Here is a 27,111-nt window from a genome sequence, read left to right as displayed (position 1 = left end):
ATGGAGAGAGACAAAGAAATACATAGGATAAAGATAGAAAAGTTAAAGACAGTGGCTTCTTTGGAGGCACGTTACCACGGTTTTGATCCTGTAGCTTATCTGCACTATAACTACACTCCACCTCGAGCTGATTTTGAGCGGAAAAGTAGCATTGTGCCATGGAAACTCAGCTGTCTGCACAAAGCCTTTACTGAAGGTGAGCATACAAATGTGTAAGAGAGTAACTAGATTTGCATTTTCATGACAGTAGTTGCAAAACAGGCAAAAGAATAATGCTGTCACTCATTTTGTTGTCAACTGATTATATGAGAACAGAAACAGTATAGGATGTGAAGACTGGCTATTCATAGAAAAATGTTAAAACAGCATCACTCAGTGGTAGCTATAAAAATAAGATAAAATAAAATTTAAAAATAAACAAATAATTGAATGAATTAACAAATTAGTTGATTAAAAAATTAGTGGTAGAAGCAGGTTAGGTCAGCTCCAACTCAGCTTTAGGTCTGGGCTGGACTACTTTCCTGAAACTAGTGTTATATATGGTGGATCTGCAGTTGCATAAATCCAGCCTAAAGAGGCTGTTAAAAACAGCAACCATTGTTATGAGACTGCATCGTAAATTTGACCTGATATTATTATGCTGACAGTGTTGTGGATAAGAAATCTCTACAGGAGATTTCAGTTTACTCATGTTTTTATTTTGTTTACTGGCTGACAAAGTCGGTTTGGACTTTTTTTTAAATATATGCATGGAAACAGGATAATGCAAAAGCAAATACAAATGGGTTCAGCATGCAGTGGCATTCTAGAAAATATTCAAGAACTGCCGTGTACTGTATTCAGTGTAGTATTTTTGTCATTTGATCTCAACATGTGGGGTTAAAAGCAGCTGATAAAATTTGTGTTACCTTTTTGCACAAATATAAATTATTTGAATGCTGTCTGTGGATACAGGTTAAATCAAATGACTAAAAACTTAATTTTAAAATATTACCATATTTAAGAAAAAAAAAATCTTAAATTCCAAAAAAGGAACCAACCTAGATGTGTTCAATATTTGTTTTCAGTATAATTATAAGGGGTCGAGCACTAAAGCTACATAGTCAGGTGTCTTGCTGCATAACAAAATTACTTTTTAGTGACTCCTTGGCATACGTTTACCGTATTACAAAATTTTCCATCACACAACAACCTGCAACACTAAATCTTTTTCAGACCCTTTTAAATTTTGTCAATAAAATAGTTCTTGTTTACTGCAACAACAAATTTGATGACCAAACTGCACCTGAAGCTGTATCTCTGCAAAGCAACTTTATGCGTGTCGTTGTCACCTCAGACCACTGTAACCAATTTGATAACAGTGCCACCTATTGGTCAAAAGTGACAAACCATTAAATTAGTCATTGCATATCGAGGGGTGAAAACCAGAAAGGCGTAAGTGACATTTCACCAACTTTACAGGAGAGGTAAAACAACAATTCTAACATATTTTGATGTTGATTTCGTGCTGATTTAAATTTGTTATATTTAGTATTTTAGTATTTGAGTATTATAGTATTTTCCCAAAAGTATTTTCTGGCAAAACTGAGATGAGCCTTTATGTTCTTTTTGCTCAGCAGAAGCTTTCATTGTGGAACATTTTTGCTCTCTTTCTTATGGTGAAGTCATGAACACTAGCCTTAACTGTGGCAGTTCTTTGGATGTTGTTGTGGGGTCTTTTGTGACCTCTTGGATGAATTGTCGCTGTGCCCTTGGGATAATTTCGGTTGGCCGGCCACTCCTGGGAAGTGTTCCATGTTATCACTATTTGTGGATAATGGCTCTCATTGTGGTTCACTGGAGTCTCAAAGCTTTAGAAATGGCTTTGTAACCTTTTCCAGACTGATAGATCTCAGTTACTTTCATACTCATTTGTTGTATAAGACATTGCAGTATAATACTGATATGGGCACCAGAAGAATCTGAAGGAGTGAAGATTCTGACGCACAAAAGATATTTTGCCATTTGCTTTCACTTATTTTGTCTTGTCTTTTCCTCTATAAATAAAGCAACTTGTGACCTGAGCTTTGGAGGCAAAAGAGAGAAACCTGCTTTTCTCCCGCTTGCAACCGACAGCACAATCCTTGCAAGCTAAAAATCCACAGAACTTGTCTTGTGTTTTATTTCGCGTTGAGTTGATCCTGATTGATTGATTCCTGGTAAAGAGCCGTTCGAGTGAAATAGTCTCAACAGATGCTATCTCCAAATTGGATGGAAACTCTGTGTTAATGTGCATTAATTTATGCATGGAAGAAGAGCCGAACTGGGTGGGAACAAGCCCTGTAGCCCCTCATTGATTGGACAGCAACCCTCGGGGTAAGCCCAAATCAGCTGTTTAAAACTTCAGAGCAAGAAGCTTTCAGATTGAGTTTCCTTCCATCAGAGAGTTGTTCTTCATCAAACATTGCACATTCCATCACTTGCGCTGTAACAACTTGCTGTACAGAACGACTGGAATCTGCCAAGAACCCAGCGTAAGCTGCTGCAATGCGAAACACTGAACTGTTTCAGCATTCCTTCAGCAAGAACTTAAACTGACCCTTCAACTCTGGAAACTTCCAAAGCTGAGAAGCCCAATGATGAGAGACTTTCACAAACACCCATTCAAATCACCCGGGGAATCCCAAAGACATCATCCAAGACCGCGACCAATCAAAAAAGCCAGGATTCCCTAAGAGAATTCCCTAAGAGTTTTTCTTTCTTAACTGAATGGTGCAAAGTGAAAATTAATGATAAGCTAAAACCTCTGCTTTGATGAATTTTTGTGGGTTGCGATCTTAGAATTAGCAAATAAGCTTTAGACTTCATAAATCAATTCATTAATCAAAACAAAGAGTCGTCGTTGTCTTGTGTGTTTTGCATTGTAAAGTCAAACTCCGCACAGATCTGCGCTACCCAGCTCAGAATTAAGTGTATTCTATGAATTTTAATGAAACCAACTCGAATTATTAAGATTTGATTCCCTAAATATTGATTAAAGAGCTAATTCAAATAATTCATATGAACAATCAGATTAAAGTCTTACACAGCACCACCTAATAATCTAGAAATATGAGTCTTGCAAAATAATTTTTGCTCACACAAATAAGTATTATATATCAGTCACTCACAATAACAAAAAAACTTTTTGCTTTTGTAAAATAAAGAAAACATGTCAAAAACAAATGTCCTGGGATAAAGAAATCTGTATGAAACGAACACAATGTCCAATCTCTCCTGTTTAAACTCTTTTTTAATGCAGTCACATTTGCAATTTATTCATATATAAATATCCATGTAACATCAATCCCAGCAGTAAGTAATGTTTCTTTTTGCATTAGTAAACATGTTATGGCAATATAAACTTGAACACATTTAGTTGTTGCATTTTTCTCAAACAACAACATGATATGTGTCTAACGGTAATTTCATACTAAGAGCAATGTGAAAAAGGGAGGTAAATCACTGATGAACCGCCTGAATGCTGCTCATTCACCCGTGCACACTAGGTGGCACTGATCAACAATGCACTTTTCCTGTTGTGTCTCATGTGGATTTACTATTGTCCACTGCTCAATGTACAGCATCAAATTAATAAAGCTAAAAGTGAGATTCTACACCAGAAACACAAAACTATCTATCAGTACTTTACAAGAAAACATCTTGAAAAATAAATTAGAACAATTAGCATTAATAAGCATTAAGCCACATTTGAAAATATGTGATTATTAATGTTTTAATTAATCATGAAATGCTTTTAATAACCTCCGATTATGATCTATAGTTGATTTTGATTCTGTAGTAGGTAGACATGCACTCTTTGTATGTTTAATAATGCCACACTGCTTGTTGTCAAAAACATCTATTGTTCTTATTATTGTTTGTTCTCAGGTCCAAAAGTTAAGAACATTTTGGTGACATAGTTAACCCTCGTTCTCTGATGGAGACATTTTGTTGTGATGATAGACTGGGGTCTTGCTTGGAGCCCTTATTAGCTCTTTTTTTTTTTTGTAGCTCTTCCTTTGTTCAGAAATTAAGGACGCAGCAAACTTGAGGTATACATTATCGTCTCCTCCATTATGATGTAAAAACCAAAAAGGAGAAACTTTGGCTCCTGCTATGCAGTCAGGCTGGCCGATCTCCACATTACCCTATTGTAATGAAACTGGTATCAAAATATGGTATCAAGCCATAGAAAGCTGAACGTCCTGTCCGCTTTTTGATTTATGTTGAAAGCCTACTTTTTCTAACTGTTTTTCACCAAAAAAAGTTTTCAGGCATTTCAAATAAAATCATACTTCAATTAATGGTTGTAGTTGGTCTGATACTTCATGCCATGTTCTTATTTTCCCACTGGAGTGCTTGGCCCCATAATTACTGCTGCTATATTTATTATTATTATTATTATAGAAAAGTACAAGAATAAGCATGATGCACATTTTCAATACTCCAGTAGCTCTTGAATATTCCCTTTCTTTTACAGATGATATAAGAGGGGACATTTTAGTTGATGTGGGATCCGGCCCCACTCTCTACCAAGTCATGAGTGGTTGTGAGAGATTTAATCGTGTCATCCTGTCTGACTTTTTGGAAGTGAATCGAAGAGAGCTACGAAACTGGCTACAGGAGGGAAAGAGCAGTATAGACTGGACTGCTTACTTCAAGTACGTTTGTGAACTGGAGGGTCGCAGGTGAGATTCCCATCTTTTTTTTAACAAACAAAAACTGTTGAGCTTTTAAAAGTTAACATGAAAGCAGATATAGCCAACCAAACCTTTTTGCGGAAATCACAGTTCCAAAATAGAGTAATAAAATATGAGCCCATACAAATCTTATATATTATCTTATAGGCATTGACAAGAAGGGCAATTAATATTAGCAACGGTCCCAAACATCCTCTTTTTAGTGAATACCAGCCACAAACTTACCTAACAAATTTGACTGTTGATCGTGAATCTAAAACCATGCAGTATGCTAACACTTGTTAGCCAGTCACGCGTATCATTCTTGTTCTTACCCCCGCTTTACGCACCTATCATTGTTTTCTTTTTCCGTTACATTTCATTTCTTCCTCGTGCTCGTTAGTTTTTTTTTTTTTTTTTAAAGCTCATCAAGCAGTGGTAAGTGAATCTTCAGTCACTCACAGTAAGTAAATGGCTTCTCCTTGCATTGTCACTTGCACCGCTTGCCATGTGTATAGTTGATCTCTCTCTATCAGGGTTTAGAGATTCACATGTGATAAATGCAATTTAGAATTAGAGACATGCATCTAAACTTTAATTGAGGACAGTAAAAATGTGAGGACCGTAGATAGGGTTTTGGATGCGACTAGCTCAGTGAATCATGTACATTGTACGGGTCAAAACACAGTTCTTCCATTCTGATCAGAACATCAAACAGGTTCTCCCCACTCAGTGATGCACCCACTGAGAAACCTGATCAAAGTGCTCTAGTAATTGGCGATTCTTTTGTATGGAAGGTGAAAACACTAGCCACCATAGACATCTCAGCCATTTTAAAAGTGCTGGCTAATCTAAACATAAATTCAGTAAAATTGTTATTCATGTCGGCACTAATGATGTTATTCTTCACCAGTCGGAGAAACCTAAAAATAACATTAAAGAGGTTTGTAAATTTCCAAGTATGTCAGACACTGTAATATGCTCTGTTCACCTCCTGGCTTACAGGGGTGATAAGATTTGCAGTAGACTACTGGGTCTCAATGACTGGATGTCTAAGTGATGCCCGCAGAATAACATAGGTTTCATAGACAATTGAATGAATTTCTAAAGCAGACGTGACCCGTTAAACAGAGATGGTCTTCATCCCGCTTCAGAGCGGTGGTGCCGCTCTTCTCTCACAAAATATGGCATACAGTCTTAGAGCTCACACTTGACTAACTAAGGCCCAGGTAATGAAGCAGACAGACTGGCTAAACCACCCTTCTGCGTGTCTGTCCCCCAAATTAGAGTACACAGAAAATGTGCAAACAAAGTCAAAAGCAACAATTTATTTGATGTTTAACAAATAAATAACTGTTTATAATAGAAGCAAATGATAAAATTTAGCTTACTGAATATCAGATCCCTTTCTATAAAAAAACACTTTATATAAATGATTTGATCAATGATCAGAACCAAGATTTGCTTTCTGACAGAAAACTGGATAAAACCTGATGAATACTACCTTAAATGAGTCTACCCCCCAAAATTACTGCTATAATAAATGTAGCTCCCCCTGCCCTCTTAGATATGTTCTAACCTAAGCTCTATAGCAGGGGTGTCCAAACTCTGTCCTGGAGGGCCGGTGTCCTGCAGAGTTTAGATGCAACCCTAATTAAACACACCTGATCCAGCTAATCAAGTACTTCGGACATGCATAGTATATGTGTTTTAGCAGGGTTGAATCTAAACTCTGCAGGACACCGGCCCTACCGGGACCGAGTTCGGACACCCCTGCTCTATAGGGTGGAGCTTTAATGGTTGTCTCTCCACTATAAATTTCAGCCACACCTCTGATACCACTTTTATAGAGATTTAGGGATCCTAAATGAGTAATCTGATACCTGTATGCAACAAAAGGGATTTATTTATGAAACAAAAAAACATTATAGAATTATTATATATGTGTTAGTAAGATGATATAAAGGTATGATTATTCACCAGGTATCAACAAATTACAAGTTCCAGTGTACTACGGAACATTAGTAGAGTATTACAGTAACATGTTTCACCCTTTTTGAACGGTAACCATAAACTTACTAGGATACCTAAAGCAAAACAACACATAAACCGTGGGCCCACTCACACCATAACCACCCTCATACCCACTCCCGATGCAGGCCTGATTCGTGGCTTGAGTGCGTAGTGGCCTTCAAAACGCAATTGGCCTCTTCACTCTCCAGCGAGCTAAAAATAAAACCAACAAGCAGTGCCTATAATCCGTACTCGGTCTCGATCGTCACCAACTCCGGCTCGCAATAGTCTCAACAACAGCACCCAACACTTCCGATGGCTGGGCGCGCTATCCGGTTTTTGTTCTCATCCCTCGTGGTCAGAGCTACACTTCCGGTAGCTCAACGGGTCTATTTGATCTCCTCTTCCACTTCCCCCGATAGATATTGACCATAGTACTACGGGGTGGTACTATTTAACGCAACTAATCAGACGATTTGTCAAACTGAAACCGCCGTATCCTCGCTAAATCCTAATTGTTGTCCACAGTTAAACGAATTAAAAATAAATACACAAATCACAATTTAACACCTAAATCAAACTCAAGCGCTTCTATGAAAATATAAATTTTAACGGGATTGTTTTCACTTATAAACGGTAGATATCGATCAGTTTCTCTCACTACTCCCTCTTTCTGCATCTTCTCTTTCTCGGTTTTTTTTTTTAGATCTCCCTTTTCCAAACCAACCACGTACGACTCACCTATAACGAAGGCGGGCATTACCTAATAAACCTCCAATCAATAGAAATCAACCAAATACGCTGGTGAAAACCAAGTTTTGTTCAAGGACATCTCAACCGATCCACAGAGTTTCCCTTAATATCTTAAAGGGGACATGCACTTATACAAGATTCTTTGTATAGCTTACGTAACACACATTTAAAAGTATGAATATTAACAAAATAGGGTCCTGTTAAGTAATTTTCACCAACACCTTAGATGGCTTTCACAAATTAGACATAAACTGGTACTGGAACTATACCTAACCCTCCCTTATAGGGGTTACAAAAATGATCCATGTCTAAATCTAAAGGGGGAGGTGTTGCTACAATTTATAACAATATTCTCAGTACTTCTTAGAAGGTCTTGTGTGGGTCTATCTAGTCTTGTGTGAACTCTGTATAGTTAAAATCATAAACTCTGCACTTTATTACAAGTATGGTAGAATCATCACCGCCACCACAAATGAATGCTTTCTGAGTAATCTCTCTGATTTATTTAAATTTCTTAGCACATCCAATTCAACAGAAAAACGTGATGATGTAACAGAAGCTATGCAATCCATTTTTTCTAGCACTTTAGATAATGTGGCTCCTTTACGCTTAAGAAATATGAACGAAAACAATCTGACTCTATGGTATAATGAGCATAATCGCACCCTAAAGACAGCAGTCTGAAAAATGGAGCGCAGCTGGAGAAAAACAAAACTAGAAGTATTTTGTATATCCTAGCGGGAAAGTATACTATCATACAGAAAAGCAATAAAAAATGATAGATCTGACTACTTTTAATCTCTTTTAGAAGAAAACAAAGAGTACTTATGTGAATGGGAGCGAAACATGGTTCTTTGTTTCAACTTTGTCTCATTTACATTTTGTATGACCACCTGCACGAATGTGCTTCAGGAGAAAATTGTTTTAGACAAGAAAAAGATAATGGTGGAATAAGACACATTACAGTACAATACACCATCATTTAAGACATAACAAGAGGAGCATTTACATATGAAACATGGCACATGAAACATGAAACTTTATGATTTTGGAGGGTTGACCGTTGGTCTGTATTCAAGTTTTCAAGTTTATTTATATTCCTTCTACCTCCTACGGTATCTGTGAGGATATCCAGTCAATATTTAGACCAGACCATAGTACTGATACTGCTTTCATTAGAGACCTGTTTCTATTATTTGATCGTGGTTGTATCTCTATATTAGTGCTATTAGATCTAAGTGCTGGTTTTAACACTATTGACCACAACATTCTATTGAATAAAATGGATAACTATGCTGGTGGAAGTGCCTTAGCATGGTTCAAATCATACTTATCTGACCATGGCATTTTGTAGCAGTAAATGAGGAGGTATTGTATCTTTCACAAGTGTAACTTCTTAATTCTAAATTCTGAAAAAATTAAGGAGGTAATTATCAGATCTAAAAAGCCCACATGTAATAACCTAGCACACTGTCTAACACTTGATCTTTTTTTCTATTTAGTACCCAAACTCTGCAATAATCTCCCAACACTATTCGAGAAGCAGACACACTCTGTTACCTTAAATGTAGATCAAAGACCAATGTCTTTAACCTAGCTTACACATAACACACTAATACGCTTCTGTTATGAAAATCCGTTAAAGGATTGTTAGGCTGCATTAATTATCAGAAGAATGCAGCGGTTTGAAGAAGAATCCACCTGTCACATCTCTGGACTCTTTGTTTATGGTTTTTATCTCGTGCCATGTGCTCCCTGTGCCCTGCCTTCCCTCCATGTTCATTATATCATTGTCTTCAGCTGTGTCTTGTTAATTTAGTTAATTTCCTTGTGTATTTAGTCCTGTGTGTTTTGAGTTCACGTTGTCCGATCGTCAATGTCCATACGTGGTTTTTGTCCTGCCTGCCTTTGTATCTTTATTTTTGCCTGTTGGGATTAAATCCGTTTAAGTTTATTTTACGTCTCGTGTACTCAGTCTCGCGAAAGCGCAAACGTGACAGTACGATCGGACCTTAAAAGTTAGCGGCGTGTTTTCCCCTTTTTGCTTTGTCACTATGTTTACCCCGTTTATCGACCCGTCTGTCCTCATCCTCCGGCTGGAGCAGGGGGATTGCTCTCTCGAGGAATATACGGAGACATTCTTCCTCCTCGCAAACGACTCCCGTTACCCGGACAGCTTTTTGTGCGAGATTTACTTCCGCGGTCTTAACATCACCAATCAAGCTCAGCTGTCCGGGAATGGTCCTCGAGAGAGCCTCGCCGCATACATCGAGTGGGTGCTGGTGTCCTGCGATTCGTCAATGACTGTTGCGGTGGAGGACAACGACACCAGCCCCACTCCAGATCCAGAACCCAGCCCATCATCTCCGCTCGTTGCGGAGCTCAAGTCGGGGACGACCACGGAACCATCGCAGAGGAGAGCGACAGAGCCGTAGAGCGCCACCGGACCAGAGCTGATTACGTCAGACCTGGTGCGTGAGCCGGCAACAGAGCTCGCCGCGGTGGAGACAGCCGACTGCAATGAGAGCGCGGAGTGGAGCTCCGCCCACTGCACATCGGCTGAGGATGAGCTGATCATCAATCAATCAATCAATCATTTTTATTTATATAGCGCTTTTAACAACACAGGTTGCATCAAAGCACTGTACAGTATAATGACAGGGATGTATAATGACGAGAGTGACCAATTTCTTATTAAATGCAGAGATGGTCTCTGTAGTAAATTCAACGATAGTTACTAGAAGTTAAGTGTCCCCAACCAAGTAAGCCAGAGGCGACAGCGGCAAGGAAACAAAACCCCATGCATACAGAATGGAGAAAAAAAAACCTTGGGAGAAACCTCAGTTGGGGTCAGTTCTCCTCTGACCGGACGCCCAGCACTTAACTTCCAGTTCAATTTTAAATGCAGCTGTGTCAGATAGTGTAAATGACTTAGTGTGTGCGTGTGCGTGTGTGCATCAGGATCTGGTGATTGGTCCACGGGGCGCATCTAGGTGTTCTGGTCTCTGATGAACATAATCTCTGGGTGCTGATCCACCATCTAGTCTGGATACAAACTGAAAACAGATTGAGAAAGAGACAGGACTAATATTAGCGTAGATGCCATTCTTTTTACGATGTCACAAGTACATCGTATTGTAGGAGTAGTGTTCCCGGTTCAAGCAAATCTAAATAATGCAGCCTAAAAATCCTTTAACGGATTTGAATAATAAAAGGCGTGTTGGTGTGTTATGTGTAAGCTAAGGTAAAAAGATGTGTCTTTAATCTAGATTTAAACTGGCAGAGTGTGTCTGCTTCCCGAACAGAGTTAGGGAGATTGTTCCAGAGTTTAGGTGCTAGATAGGAAAATGATCTGCCGCCCGCAGTTGATTTTGATATTCTAGGTATTGTCAAATGGCCAGAGTTTTGAGAAAGCAGCGGACGTGCAGGACTATAATGTGATAAGAGCTCGCTCAAGTATTGAGGAGCTAAGCCATTCAGGGCTTTATAGGTAATTAATAAGATTTTAAAATCTATTCGATGTTTGATAGGGAGCCAGTGCAGTGTTGACAGAACCGGGCTAATATGATCATACTTCCTAGTTCTAGTAAGGACTCTGGCTGCTGCGTTTTGGACTAGCTGAAGTTTGTTTATTAAGCGTGCAGAACAACCACCCAATAAAGCATTGCAATAATCTAACCTTGAGGTCATAAACGCATGAATTAATATTTCTGCATTAGAGGTTGAAAGCATAGGTCGTAATTTAGATATATTTTTAAGATGGAAAAACGCAGTTTTACAGATGCTAGAAACATGATTTTCAAAGGAAAGATTGCTGTCAAACAGCACACCTAGGTTCCTAACTGATGATGAAGAATTAACAGAGCAGCCATCAAGTGTTAGACTGTGTTCTAGATTATTATCATCCACCTGGGGCTGCTGGATCTGCAAGAGGAGCTGGACGATGTCGACCTGGACATAGACTGGGCACCTCCCCTGTGGACAGAGTTCCTGTTCCCGTTCAGCTACCCCGTTAGCCCTCTGGTTCCGCCCAGCCGTCCCGTTAGCCCGCTGGTTCCGCCCAGCCGTCCCGTTAGCCCGCTGGTTCCGCCCAGCCGTCCCGTATGCCTGCCTCACGAGCGCACCATAGAGACTATTTCCCGTGCGCTCCCTCCAGTGCCCGCGCCCCGTGCGCTCCCTCCAGTGCCCGCACCACGCGGCGCTCCAGTTTTCCCACCCTCCCACCCTCCCACCCTGGTCATACCACGTCGATGGATCCCAGCAGCCCCTGCGCTCATCCTCAGCTCACCAACTGGAGCTCGCCACGGGTCTGCTGGTCTCCATCGCCGTCGAGGGTGAAGGATCCCTTGCATCGCCGTCCTGCCTCCGAGTCCCAGACTCGTCCTCGGCTCGTAGACCCGTCGGCTCCACCTGGGCTCCTAGCTCCCTCCTCTCCACTGTGGTTCGTCAGTCCACCAGCTCCACAAGGCTCCATCGTCCCTCCGGCTCCGCCTTGGTCTGTCGTCGACCATCCGTCGCCTCGGGATTCCTCTCCTCCGGCTTCACCTCGTCCCTCCATCCCACCGGCTCAGTCAGGCTCCTCCTTCCCTCCGGCTTTACCTCAGTCCTCAGTCGCTCTGGCTCCGCCGCGTCCTTCCTGTCCCCCGTCTCCGTGTCAGTCGCCGAAGCCTGCGGCGTCACCTAGGACCTCCAGCGCCTCGATGTCACCCTGGCTCTTCGGCTCTCCGTCTCCGCCTCAGTCTCCTCCACCACCTGCTCCGCCGCCGTCGGTCGGCCACATGGAGTCGATGGCTGCTCCTCCTCCATGGCTCCTCCCTCCGTCGGCTCCACCGTGGACCACCATAGCTGGGCTCTGGATCTCCTCCTGCTCCGGACTCCTCCTGTCTCCTCCCTGGCTCCTCCCTCCGTCCGTTCCTCCCTGGACTGTCTGTCTACTCCCTCTTGTGGGCCGTCCTCCACCAGAACCTCCTCCCAAGATCCTGTATCCCCAGTTCCTAGTCATTGTGTTTGTTTTTTTTTTATGTTACTCTTTAGGTGCGAGGATGCACCTTCTGGGAGGGGGTAATGTCACATCTCTGGACTCTTTGTTTATGGTTTTTATCTCGTGCCATGTGCTCCCTGTGCCCTGCCTTCTCTCCATGTTCATTATATCATTGTCTTCAGCTGTGTCTTGTTAATTTAGTTAATTTCCTCTTGTATTTAGTCCTGTGTGTTTTGAGTTCACGTTGTCCGATCGTCAATGTCCATACGTGGTTTTTGTCCTGCCTGCCTGTTCTACCTGCCTGCCTTTGTATCTTTATTTTTGCCTGTTGGGATTAAATCCGTTTAAGTTTATTTTACGTCTCGTGTACTCAGTCTTGCGAAAGCGCAAATGTGACACCAGCGGAGAAAATAAGTAAGTATCTTTTTATTAACCTACTTGTAATAGTTTTCACATGCCATGTACACATTTTACTAATTAGACTTTTTCCAAACAATAACTCCTAAATATATTCATGTGAGACAATAAGCTTCATTCACAGCATCTAAATGTCTCACAATGTCAGAATGTTTTTTCTTATGGTCTAACACAGAAACAGCAATACAATATAAAAGTATAATTTTATAATGTCAGTAAGAATGAGTAGACACAAATTTATTATGATATACTATTCTTTGTTTACGAATATACATTTATAACTATAGTTTTTTTTATTGTATATACAAAGAATGTTTGTGTTTATAACTGTAACCAAGCTTATGTTCACAAAGATCTGCACTGGTGTAAATATTTTGAATGTGTTATATCCAGTCATTGGTGTTTGTGATCATTTGAGGTGTAAATGTATCAAGTAAGCAGTAAATATCAATGATAAAATTTGTGTTATATGGTAACTGTGTTGTTTTTTTTTTCCTATAAATCTGTACTAGTATCAGTGACCATCGTAATAATGTTAATAATGCAATTTATTTGTGTAAACAGCATGCTTAATGTTTTTATTTTAGATGTGAGGATAAGTGCAAAAGAACCTGTTGCAAAGGGAGCCAATGCAAATAAACAGCCTACTCAGGATCCTGGAACACAGCTTGACGAAATGAGGCATTTTTCCGCCATGAGTCTCTTCAAAACGTCTTTCAGAGCACATAAACAATATACACATTGGAAATGCCAGGTATGTGATGCTCATTTATATATTTCAACACGACACACTACCAGTCAAAGTTTTTGAACAGCAAGATTTTTAATGTTTCAAGCCTGCATTTATTTGGTCCAAAATACATAATGTATTTTCTAGTAATATTAGAAGTCTTTCTTCGTCTTTCTTCGTCTTTCTTCGTCTTTCTTCGTCTTTCTTCTTCTTCCCTCTCCCCAAACACTTCCTCCAGCTCTTCCGGGGGAACACCAAGGTGCTCCCAGGCCAGCCAAGAGACATAGTCCCTCCAGCGTGTCCTAGGTCTTCCCCGGGGCCTCCTGCTGGTGGGACATGCCCGGAACACCTCCATTGAGAGGTGTCCGGGAGGCATCCGGAACAGATGCCCGAGCCACCTCAGCTGTCCTCTCTCGATGTGGAGGAGCAGCGGGTCTACTCCGAGCTCCTCCTGAGTGAATGAACTCCTCACTCTATCTCTAAGGGAGTGCCCAGCCACCCTTTGGAGGAAACTCATTTCGGCCAGTTGTATCCGGGATCTCATTCTTTCCGTCATGACCCAAAGCTCATGACCATAGGTGAGAGTAGTAACGAAGATCGACCAGTAAATCGAGAGCTTTGCCTTGTGGCTCAGCTCCTTCTTCACAATGACAGACCAGTACAGCGACTGCATTACTGCAGAAGCTGCACCGTTCCATCTGTCAATCTCTCATTCCATCCTCCCCTCACTTGTGAACAAGACCCCAAGATACTTAAACTCCTCCACCTGAGGCAGGAGCTCCCCACCAACCTGAAGGGGGCAAGCCACCCTTGTCCGACTGAGAACCATGGCCTCAGACTTAGAGGTGCTGATTCTCATCCCAGCCGCTTCACACTCAGCTGCAAACCACCCCAGTGCACACTGTAGGTTCGTTATTTTTGTTGTTCATAAGGGTTGGGGGTGGACCGCTCTTTGTCTGGCTTGTCACCTAGGACCTGTTTGCCTTGGGATACCCTACCCTACCCTAGCGACAGAGCCGTGGAGCACCACCGGACCCGAGCCGACTGTGTCAGACCAGGTGCGTGAGCCAGCAACAGAGCTCGCCAAAGTGGAGACAGCCGAATGCAAGGAGAGCGCGGAGTGGAGCTCCGCCCACTGCACAACGGCTGAGCATGAGCTAGAATATCAAAATCAACTGCGGGCGGCAGATCCTTTTCCTATCTAGCACCTAAACTCTGGAACAATCTCCCTAACTCTGTTCGGGAAGCAGACACACTCTGCCAGTTTAAATCTAGATTAAAGATCTTTTTAACTTTTTATTATTCAAATCCGTTAAAGGATTTTTAGGCTGCATTACTTAGATTTTGCTGGAACCGGGAACACTACTCCTAAAATACGATGTACTTGTGACATCGTAAAAAGAATGGCATCTACGCTAATATTAGTCCTGTCTCTTTCTCAATCTGTTTTCACAGTTTGTATCCAGACTAGATGGTGGATCAGCACACAGAGGTTATGTTCATCAGAGACCAGAAAACCTAGATGCGCCCGTGGACAGATCACCAGATCCTGATGCGCGCACACACACACGCTAAGTCATTTACACTATCTGACACAGCTGTGTTTAAAATTGAACTGGAAGTTAAGTGCTGGGCGTCCGGTCACAGGAGAACTGACCCCAACTGAGTCTGGTTTCTCCCAAGGTTTTTTTTTCTCCATTCTCTATTTTGTTTCCTTGCCACTGTCGCCTCTGGCTTGCTTGGTTGGGGACACTTAACTTCTAGTGATTTAACGTTGAGTTGATTAAAGAGACCGTCTCTGCATTTAATAAGAAATTGGTCACTCTCGTCATTATACATCCCTGTCATTGTACTCTTCTACATTATACTGTACAGTGCTTTGATGCAACCTGTGTAGTTAAAAGCGCTATATAAATAAAAATGATTGATTGATTGATTGATCACATATCTGGGGCTGCTGGATCTTCAAGAGGAGCTGGATGATGTGGATTTTGATGTAGACCTGGCACCTCCCCTGTATTCGAAGTTCCTGGTTCCGTCCAGCCATCCTGTTTGCCTGCTGGTTCCATCCTGTCGTCCAGTATGCCCGCTGGTTCCGTCCAGTCATCCTGAGTTCCTGCCTTGAGAGCGCTCCCTAGAGACCGTTCCCCAAGAGCTCCCTCCAGTGCCTGCACCGCAGCCAGTGTCTGTGGTGCAAGTTTTTCCACCCTCCCACCCTTACCATCCTCCGTCGATCATCATCTTCAGCTCACCATCTGGTGCTTGCCACGGCTCTGCCGGTCTTCATTGCCGCCGTGAGTGGAGGATCCCTTGCCTCATCATCCGGCCTCTGAGTCCTGGACTTCACGTCGGCCTGTAGACCCATCAGCTCCCCCTTTGCTCCCTTCTCTCCACCGTGGTCCATCAGTCCGCCAGCACCTTGGTGTCACCCTAGCTCTTCGTCTCGGTCTCCTCCGCCACCATCAGTCGGCCCCATGGAGTCAGCGATCATTACTCCTCCATGGCTCCTCCCTCCATCGGCTCCACTGTGGACCATCATGGCTGGGTTCTGGGTCCTCTTCTCCGGACTCCTCCTGGCTCTTCCCTCCGTCTGCACCTCCCTGGCCTATGTCTGCTTACCCCCTCCTGGGGGCCCGTCCTCCCCTGGAACCTCCTCCCAAGCTCCCATATTCGTTTTATTTTCCGGGGGGGCATATGTCACATGGACTCCTTTTTGTTGTTGCTTTTGTCATGTGCCATGTGTTCAGTATGACCTTCTTTTAGTTAATGTTTTATCGTGTTCAGCTGTGTCTCGTTTATTAAATATTTACGTTGTGTATTTAAGTCCTGTTGCTTGTATTCAGTTTGTCTGACTTCGTCTTTAATGCGTGCGGTTTTTGTTTGGTCGGCCTGCCTGCCCGTTCAAACTATATTATTTCTGTTAGTTTGTAGAAAATTAAAACTGTTTAAGTTTATTTTACTTGTTGAGTGCTTCCTCTCACAAACCACACCCATAAACATGACACAAGATCACATTTCTATAATTTACTTAGGATCTTTGATTAACCAATTACGATAAGCAACTTGCCAACACTTTCCATAAGATCTAATGTACTTGTTGATTAGTAAGAATAACTTTATGCTTTTGTAAGAATATCACTTATACTGTATACTATCCCACCGTTATCACAAAGTTATCACACAAAGACTGTAAGAACTAGACAAGTCCACACCCTTTTTACCAACTTCACCTACTGGCATGAAGAAGAGGCAGAAGACGTTGAATGTGGAGGAGGGAGCTAGGAGCCCAGGGGGAGCCGACGGTTCTATGAGCCGAGATGGAGTCCGGGACTCGGAGGCAGGAAGGTGAGGTGAGGAATCCTTCACCCACAGCGGCGATGGAGACCGGCAGACCCATGGCGAGCTCCAGATGGTGAGCGCAGGGGCTGCTGGGATCCATCAACGTCGTATGGTAAGGGCGGGAGGGTGGGAAAATGTGCTCTGGAGGAAGCACACGTGGCGCGGGCACTGGAGGGAGCTTATGAGAAACAGCGGGCATTCATGATAACGAGGAGGTGCTAGGTCTATTTCCAGATCCATACCCAGTTCCTCTTGTAAATCCAGCAGCCCCAGGTGGATAATCAGCTCATCCTCAGCCGAAGTGCAGTGAGCGGAGCTCCACTCCTCGCTCTCATGGCAGATGGCAGTCTCCACCGTGGCGAGCTCTGTTGCCGGCTCACGCACCTGGTCTGACGTAGTCGGCTCTGGTCCGGTGTCGCTCCACGGTTCTGTCGCTCTCCTCGGTGATGGGTCCGTGGTCGCGCTCGACTCTACACCTGTGTCAGCGGTGGGCTCAGACTGTGGCTCGACCATGTGGTGAAGTGATGAGCTGGGCTTTGGATCTTGAGTGGGGCTGGTGTCGTTGTCCTCCAGCGTAACAGTCATTGACGAATTGCACAACACCAGCACCCACTCGACGTAAGCGGCGAAGCTCTCTCTCAAGGGCCGCTCCCGGACAGCCGCGCCTGATTAGAGATGTTTAGTCCGCGGAAGTAATTTTCGCACAGAAAGCTGTCCAGGTAATGGAAGTCGTGGGCGAATGGAAGAATGTCTTTGTATATTCCTCGAGAGAGCAATCCCCCTGCTCCAGCAGGAGGATGAGGAAGTTCTTGTTGTTGTAGGGGGAAAACATTATGAAAATAAAAGGGGATAAACGCCGCTATTTCTGTACTTTTGTACGGTCCAATCTTCTGTCACGGGTGTGGTTAGCAGGAGAACACACGACTAGCATAAGGGTAAATAAAAGGCTTTAATCAACTCAGGGATGAAATAAACAATATAATTACAGACGGGCAGGCAGGCAGGCAGGCAGGTAGGTAGACAGGACGAAACCACACGCACATAAAGACGAGATCGGACAAACAGAACTGAAACCACAGGACTTAAACACTCTACGGTATTACTTAAACTACACACAGCTGAAGACAATAAAAACAACTAACTAAAGTGGGTTAAACGGAACACATGGCAAACGACAAAACAATAGCACAAAGTCCAAAGACGTGACAATATAATGCACTTGTTACATTGCAAAAAAATGTCATCTATGCTAATATTCTTTCTTATTCTGTTTCTCAGTTCATATTTAGATCAGATGGTGGATCTGGATGAGAGATGACCTTCATCAGAGACCAGAACACCTAGATGAGCCCCATAGACAGATCACTCGAACCAGATGCATGCATACACAAACACACAAAGTCCTTTGCACAATCTGACATGCTCTTAAAATTAAACTGGAAATTAAGTGCTGGACGTCTGGCCAGAGAAGAACTGGCTCCAACTGAGCCTGGTTTCTTACAAGGTTTTTTTCTTCATTCTTTCTTCTTTCACGGATGAAATGTTGTTTCCTTGCCCTGGTGCATTTGGCTTGCTTAGTTGGGGACACTTAATTTATATGATTAAATAGATATGATTATAGCTGATTTGATTACAGAGACAGTCTCAGCATTTACTAAAACATTTTTTTAAAACTTGTCATATACATTACCATCACTTTATTCTCCTTTTTGATACTGTTCAGTGCTTTGATACAATCTATACTGTTAAAATAAAAAAATTGATGCATCAAGCCTGCATTTGATTAAAAATACAGGAAAAAAGTAAGATTGTGAAATATTTGCAATATAATTTTAAATTAAATTTATGTGATGCAAAGCTGAATTTCCATCAGTGATTAATGTTTAGTATCACACGATCCTTCAGAAATCATTCAGTTATTGTGATTTAATATTAGAATTGTTAATGTTGGCAAAGTTGTGATGGCAAATATTTATTCAGGATACTATAATGAATAATATCAATCTTTGCCATCACTTATTAATTTAACATATCCTAGGTAAATAAAAGTTTTATTTTGTACTGTATAATACTGTAATGAACCCCGCCGCACCGCGCCGCGTCGGCCACCAGAGGGAACCCACCCCAGAATATTAGTCCCGGAACTACGTTTCCCATCATGCCTCTTTCCAGCTCTAATTACCTGCCCAGGTGTACCTTGTTAAGACTGCAACCAGCCAAGAACTCTTTGCGAAGTCTTATCCTTGCCCCAGCTGGTAATTCTAAGCGTTTGTTCTATTGTTGTCTTCCTGTGTTTGACCTTGTTCCGTGTTTTCGTTTCGCCGATGGTTTGCTGCCTACTTATTGCCTGTACCTTGACTCTGATTCTGTCTGCCTGCCTCGATCTCTGCCTGACTCTGTTTACGACTCTGCCTGTCCTGTGTTATTTCAGCTATTGTTACCGAACCGTGCCTGTTTGACTATTCTCATTAAAGAGCTTGCGAATGGATCCGAACGTTTCTGACTCGTCATTACAGAAGACTTTGACACCACAGGACCCAGCGGCTCTGTATCAGCTGGTTTCCGAGGTCTCGTCACAAGCCGCCATGCTTGTGACTCACCAACAACAGCTCCAAAAATGAACCACTCTGACTGAGGAGCTAGTGAAAGCCGTGCAGACGTTCTCACCCCTCGCCACAAATGTAGTCACGCCAGCTCCGCCTCCCACGCCGAACATCGCGAATGTGAGTAACAGCCCTGCTTCACCTCGACTTTCCTTACCTTAAAAAATTTTTATGGTAATCCTGCTTCAATGCTCTATTTTCATTACACAACAACCCCTGTTATATCCCACGGAGGACAGTAAGGTGGCCCTGATATGTTTCTTACTGACTGGAAGAGCTTTGGATTGGGCTACTGCTATGTGGGAGGGCAGACAAATGGCTATCCCCTCATACACTGATTTCCTGCGACAGTTTCACGAGGTGTTCGAACATACAGCATGAGGAAAGGAGCCTGGCGAACAACTGCTCTCTCTAAAACAAGGTAACACACTAACATTCCGCACTCTCGCTGCACAGACTGGATGGAAACCAGAACCTCTCAAACTCCTCTACCTCAAGGGACTCATCTACAAGCCGAGCTGGCATGCCGAGATGAGGGAAGAACTCAGGCCAAATACTTCACTAAGCTGGACCTACACAGCGCATATAACCATAATCCATGAAGGGGACAAGTGGAAGACCGCCTTCTCCACGACCACTGTCCTGAAACGTCTCATCCAGAATCAGCTCTACGCCAAGTTAAAGAAATGTGAATTTCACCAGACCCAAGTTTCTTTTCTCTGCTACATCATCAGTTCTGAAGGAGTTACCATGGACGAGAGCAAGGTTCATGCTGTCGTCCACTGGCCTCAACCTAGGACCTTGAAGGAGATGCAGCGATTTCTGGGGTTCGCCAATTTCTACCGGAGATTTATTCGGAACTTCAGCACTACAGCCGCACCGCTCACCTCTCTGACCAAGAAGGGCAGTCACCTGCTAAGATGGACGTCCGAGAGTACTCAGGCATTCCAAGCCCTCAAAGAGAAATTCACCACTGCTCCCATTCTTCATCACTCTGACCCTGAGAAGGAGTTTGTGGTAGAGGTAGACGATTCCAACGCTGGCATCGGGGCCGTACTATCCCAACGTCACGGAAATCCCGCCAAACTATTTCCATGCGCGTTCTACTCACGTAAGCGCAACCCCGCTGAATGTAACTATGATGTGGGTGACCGATAGTTACTCACCATGAAAGCCGCCTTCGAGGAGTGGCGGCATTGGCTGGAAGGTGCAAGACTACCGTTTCTCATACTGACAGACCACCGCAACTTAGAATACATTCGAACGGTCAAACGACTGAAGCCAAGACAAGCCAGATGGTCATTATTCTTTGCACGGTTCAACTTCAAGGTCACTTACATTCCTGGGTCCAAGAACGACAAAGCAGATGCACTATCCAGGCAGTTTGAGCAGGCAGCTAACTCTTCCAGCCTCGAACCCATCCTTCCGCAAGCGGTGATCATTGCACCTGTGCAGTGGGACATGTTCACGAACCACCTGAATGTCCACCCACACTCACTTACGTACCACAGCAACTCCGGATCCGTGTTCTACATTAGGTTCACGATAGCCCCAGTGCTGGACATCCCGGCATCGCTACGACACTCCAATTGACGACCAGCAAATTCTGGTGGCCCGACCTACGGTCTGCAGTTTTTGCAAGGTTTGTCCAGCAATGTCCCACTTGTAACGTAACCAAGTCATCTCACCAAAGACCAGCAGGGCTGTTACAACCTTTACCCATTCCCCAGAGACCATGATCACACATCGCAGTGGATTTCGTCACTGATCTCCCGTCATCAAACAACTTTACTACTATTCTTACAGTTGTGGACTGATTTTCCAAAGCCTGCAGATTCATACCGCTACCTAAACTACCCACGGCATGGGAAACCACCAAAGTATTAATGAATCAAGTCTTCCGGTTCTACGGATTGCAAGAGGACATTGTGTCAGATTGTGGACCACAATTCACATCACGAGTGTGGCAGGCCTTCTGTTCACAACTGAACATCAATGTCAGCTTAACCTCCGGATACCACCCACAGCCTAACGGTCAAGCGGAACGACTCAATTAACAACTTACCCGGTTCTTAAGGTCATACTGCCACTCCAACCAACAGGACTGGAGTCAATTTCTTCTGTGGGCTAAGTACGCACAGAACTCCCTTTGAAAGGCATCCACAGGACTAACCCCATTTCAATGTGTCCTGGGCTTTCCAACCTACCCGCTTTCAACGCCTGGCTTCAAAGGAACAAGCCAACCGCCGCTGTCGGGAATCGTCAGTCTATACACCTGGACAGTGGGTTTGGTTATCCTCCAAGGACCTACACCTCCGCCAACCATGCAGGAAGCTAAACCTCAGGTATGTGGGCCCATTTAGGGTCGTAAGACAAATCACTCCTGTTTCTTACCGCCTGGCATTGCCCTCTAATTATTGCATTTCTCCCACTTTCCATGTGTCATTGCTGAAACCTGCCGGTGGTCCGAGAGGAGAGAGGGACCAGGATGAGGCAGCGGAAAGCGAAACCCCTCCCTTAATCATCGATGGCAAGGAAGCCTACCGGGTACACGAGTTACTCGACTTGCGACACCGAGGCAGGGTATTACAATACCTTGTGGACTGGGAGGGATACAGCCCAGAGGAACGATCCTGGGTTAATGCCCAGGATATCCTGGATCCCTCCTTAACTACTGACTTCCACCGGGATCATCCGGACAGGCCCGCACCCCGTCCTCGAGGAAGACCTCGGCGTAGAGTCATTCCTCGCTTCAGGAGCCGCTCACAGGAAGGGGGCTCTGTAAAGAACCGCGCCTCTGTGGCTCTCTCCGACGGCCACCGGAGGGAACCCTCCCCAGAATATTAGTCCCCGGAACTACGTTTCCCATCATGCCTCTTTCCAGCTCTAATTACCTGCCTCGTCATTACAAATACATATAATGTACTGACCCCAAACTTTTGAGTGGTAGTGTATATTCTATTTAAAATCAATGTTTTCTTTTTAATGTTTTATTCATTCAAGAATCCTAAAAAAATATCACAGGTTCCAAAAAAAAATATTATGCAGCATAACAGTTACCAGAACTGATTATAAATTAGCATATTAGAAAGATTTCTGAAGGATCATGTGACATTGAAGACTAGAGTAATGATGTTGAAATTCAACTTTGCATAACATAAATGAAATAAATGAGATTTTATATATAAAATCTAGATTTTCTATATTAAAATAAAAAAAAAAAAAAAAAAAAAAAAAAAAATCACAAAAATATTACTGTAGTGCCCCAGGGCTGTTTGTTGTTTTCTATGCCCATGTGCTCTGTGTGGCCTAGTTTCTGTATTGTGTTATTTAGTTAATTATGCCATTATGTTCAGGTTTATAATTATGTCATTATCTCCTCCCTAAATAAGTTCTAGTTTGTTCAGTATTTAATTGTCTGATATACCTACATAGTGCAAAGAGGTTGCAAACCTTCTGCAGAGGCAATCACTACAGACCTCCAAACTTTATTATTAGCTCAAGAACAGTGCACAGAGCGCTTTATGGAATGGGTTTCCATGGCAGAGCAGCTGCATCCAAGCCATACTTTACCAAGTCCAATGCAAAGTGTCAGATGCAGTGGTGTAAAGCACACCACCACTGGACTAGAGCAGTGGAGATGCATTCTCTGGAATAAATAATCACGCTGATTCTCCATCTGGCAATCTAATGGATGAGTCTGGGTTCGGTGGTTGCCAGGAGAACGGTACATGTCTGACTCTATAGTGACAAGTGTAAAGTTTAGAGGGGGGATTTATGGTGTGGGGTAGTTTTATAGGAGCTGGGCTTGGCCATTTAGTTCCAGTGAAAGTAACTTTGAATGCTTCAGCATACCAAGACATTTTGGACAGTTCCATGCCCCCTTCCTCTTCCAACATGACTGTCACCAGTGCACAAAGCATAAAGACATGGAGAGTCTGGTGCAGATGAAGTTGACTGGACTGCACTTAACCCGGTAGAACACTTTTTAGGGTGAATTAAAGAAGAGACTGAGAGCCAGGCCTTCTCATCAGTGTGTGACCTCACAAATGCACTTCTTGAAGAATGGTCAAAAATTCCCATAAACACTCCTAAAATGTGTGGACAGTCTTCCCAGCAGAGTTGAAGCTGTTATAGCTGCAAAGAGTAGACCAACATCATATTGACAAAAAAATATAATAATAAATGTACATGCCCTGTCATGTGAAAATGTAAACAGGTTTGCAAAAAAGTCAATTGCAAATAAAGAGAAGTAATGGGAATGTGGTGTTTCTATGTTCTGTTTTTATGTGAGCAATAGACATTAATAAGTTCTTTAAAAAACATAAATGACCACGGAAACATAGCCAGTCATGCTCTACATTAAACTATGATTCACTGTCTGTCAGTCACTACAAGTTATGTTGTGACGACAAACTGGGGTCTTGCTTGGAACTCTTATTAGCTCTGATTAAGAGAAAAGTGGTTAACTAATCCTGAGGCACTCCCCATCACACGGGTATAAATAGAAGACAGGTGTAACCACTTGTCAAATTTTGCTTCGGAGTGCTGCATGTTGACTGTACTGGCAATTTCTTTTGAAGAGAGCGCTGGAAAAGAAGCTGTTCTTGTGGTGGTAAGACACAATCAGCAGCGTTCCTGTTGTTCAGTGATTCCCCTGGAATTGAGAGAGATTTCTGGGCCATGGGCCTCGTTGTGTGGCAGTGAAGGGCTTATAACCTTTTTGCTGCTGCCCCCCTTTGCCACTTGCACAGAGACTTCCCAACCCATTGGGGTGGCTCTTCCGGATAATCCCAGAGGCCCGTCCAAGTTCAGTGGCGTTCAACCGCTTCTGTCTGGTGTGAGGAGGTTGCTGTGCTCCTGGCAAAGCATCCAATCGAGCCTGTCCCTTCAGCCTAGATGAGGTCGAAGTTCTACAGCCTTTACTTCATCGTGCTCAAGAAAAGAGGGGCCAGTCCTGGACCTGCGTGTTTTGAATTGGGCCCTTCACAAGCTCCAATTTAAATGTTAATGCAGAAACACATTACCAAATGTGTTCAGCCACAGGACTGATTTACAGTGGTCGTGGGATGTGTTCCATGTCTTGATCTTTCTAGTTTGGCAGTAGAAAGTTTTCCTCTTCAGAGCTGCCCTGTCTCTTTGTTGTCCTGGCTTAAGTTTCTGTCTGCTAAGGCAGCGCTCCAGATCACGCTCACTTCCATTAAGAGGATCGGGGACTTCCAGTCGTTTTCGGTCAGCGAAGAGTGCCTTGTGTTTGGGCTGGCCTGCTGTCACATCGTCTTAAAATTCCGGCCTGAATATGTGCCAAAGGTTCCCACCACACCTTCCGTGATCAAGTAGTACTCCGGCAAGTACTGCCCCCGAAGGAGGCAGACCCAGCCTTGATGTTGGTACAATTTGTGTTGTTAATAGCGCAATATAAATAAAAGTGATTGATTGATTTATAGCCCGTAAGGGTCTTGCGCATATATGTGGACCGTACCTGGAGCATCAGTAGTTCCAAGCAGCTGTTTGTCTGTTACAGTGGTCAGCAGACAGGGAAAGCATATCCAAGCAGAGGCTGGCTCACTGAATAGTGGACGCCATTGCCTGGGCGTACCATTTCCAATTCGAGCCGTGTCCCCTGGGTGTGAGAGCCCACTCCACTCTCTCGCAGACATTGCAGAGCTGCGGGCTGGGTGACACTGAATACCTTTGCATGGTATTACAACCATTTGCACTGAGCCAGTTTCTTCCAGTGTTTTGAGTAACTGGTGAGAACTGGTCATGTCCTGCTTGCTGCACCATTCCCCCTTTCTCTCCCGGTCTCTCGAACTCCGGTTGAGCATCCTCCAGCACCGGCAATCAGACTGGGTGGAGCAATCTGCCACCAGGCTGTGTCGAGGTTAAATGCCCGTTCTCCCGGTCAGCCCTTGCACTGGGCTAGGTGGCCATATGTTCGATTCCTTGCGGGCAATCCCATATATGTATTTTGACGGTAAGATTCTCCTACGGGTGAACTTGTGTCTTCCCTTGGCAGATCATCTGTCCGTCTCCACCGTCAGTTGTTTCCCCCGCTACCTTGGCCAAGATCTGACATAGAGACCTATATCACATGTTGCACTGTCTCCACATATGACCTCCCTTTAGGCAGGATGTGGTCTCCATAGCTTACCCCTTTGTTCTGCCAAACTGTAGCAAATAGGGTGATTGAAGCATCTCTTGAAGGTCGAAATCCATTCTCTTAACAATCTATCTTAGGAAGAACGGTTTGGCCTCTCCAGCAGCAATGTACCCACCGTTGGTCCCTGTGGGAGCCAAGGTCAGCCAATTTGCTCTGGTGTGTTGGGAAGGTTTACGATCTTGCATAGCATTGGCCTGACACGCTGACCACTGGCGTTTTCTCTTAATCATCGCTAATAAGGGCTCCAAGCAAGACCCTAGTCTCTTAAGCTTATTGCCCAAAGCATCCATATTTGTCAATGCCTAAGTTAATTAGAGTATTTAAAAAGAATTCATTTTAGATACGTTAAAATGTGTGATTCATGCAGTCAAACGATTAAACGTGATTAAATATTTGAATCGATTGACTGCTCTAATATAATAACCTGTCTGTGTTTACTTTAATATCTATATGCACTTAATATCTAAAAAATCAATCTAATCCAGTGTTTTGAACCTTTTCATTTTCTCTAGTTCATCGGCTTGGGCAGAAAAGGCAACACGTCTTCGTTCGGTTGTGTCTGATGTGCTGCCAGTTGATGTACACCAGTCCTTTCCATTATCACCAGAGTTCTTGCCCCCTTCTGGAGCAGACTGTCTGGTGTCATCTTTCTGTCTGGAGAGTGTAAGCCATGACTTGCTTTCCTTCGACCATGCCTTAGGCCACATCTCCAGCCTGCTTAAAAAAGATGGTCACCTCCTGCTTATTGGTGCCTTGGGAGAGAGCTTCTACATGGGGGCACCAGGGCTATACATCCCTGTGGTCCCTCTGGATGAGTCTCAGGTCTGTGCTAGCCTGAAGGCCAGTGGATATCAGCTGTTGCAGTTGTGCATTTACCACCTGCCCCCAGACATGAAGCTGGGAGTGGATGATGTCACTGGTGTGTTCTTTGTAAAAGCTAAGAAAACATGAACAATTGTAGTTGAAGAGTAGTTCATGGACTGTAAAGTTAGGCCATGTATGACTGTCTTATGTCTTAATTCTTCACTTTTAATTGAACATGAAAAATTACGACGAATTCTAAACAAAACAATTGTTCCCAATGTTTGATTTTACTCATTGCAATTATCACAATTATTAAATCACCCCACATTCATTGCAGTTAATATTGTCTGTCTCTTAAGCAGCATATGTGACAGTCTATTAGTATCTAAATTACACAAACAATCAATGCTGGGCATGTTATCAGTAATTACTTTTAGGTACTAGTTACTTCTCACAACTTAGTTACATTTAATTACCAGGAAAAGTAACTACTGTGTTACATAAAAAAATAAAATAAAGTAGAAATGTCATGTAACTTCAAGGCCCCCGATATTAACTGTTAAATTAATGAAATGAAAATGAAATTAATAAATTATTATTATTATTAT

General features: G+C 43.2%; 1 protein-coding gene across 3 annotated transcripts; it reads left to right on the top strand.

The window, feature by feature from the left end:
* On the top strand, nucleotides 1-26,901 carry LOC122355418 (phenylethanolamine N-methyltransferase). 3 transcript variants are annotated; one of them, XM_043253681.1, is made up of 3 exons: nucleotides 1-196; nucleotides 4,502-4,709; nucleotides 26,212-26,901. In XM_043253681.1, exons 1-3 carry the CDS (start codon nucleotides 1-3, stop codon nucleotides 26,648-26,650), a joined length of 843 nt encoding a protein of 280 aa, XP_043109616.1. In that variant the 3' UTR covers nucleotides 26,651-26,901. The 3 variants fall into 3 exon arrangements, 1 of the variants encoding a protein (XP_043109616.1); XR_006252215.1 differs by lacking the exons at nucleotides 1-196; nucleotides 26,212-26,901 and adding an exon at nucleotides 13,452-13,771 and having other exon boundaries at nucleotides 4,637-4,709; XR_006252216.1 differs by lacking the exons at nucleotides 1-196; nucleotides 4,502-4,709 and adding an exon at nucleotides 23,716-24,151 and having other exon boundaries at nucleotides 26,212-26,346.
* Nucleotides 26,902-27,111: the final 210 nt, after the last annotated feature.

This window comes from Puntigrus tetrazona, chromosome 12 (assembly GCF_018831695.1).
Source record: "Puntigrus tetrazona isolate hp1 chromosome 12, ASM1883169v1, whole genome shotgun sequence".
Taxonomy (NCBI): domain Eukaryota; kingdom Metazoa; phylum Chordata; class Actinopteri; order Cypriniformes; family Cyprinidae; genus Puntigrus; species Puntigrus tetrazona.
This window is presented reverse-complemented; position numbering and strand designations above follow the sequence as displayed.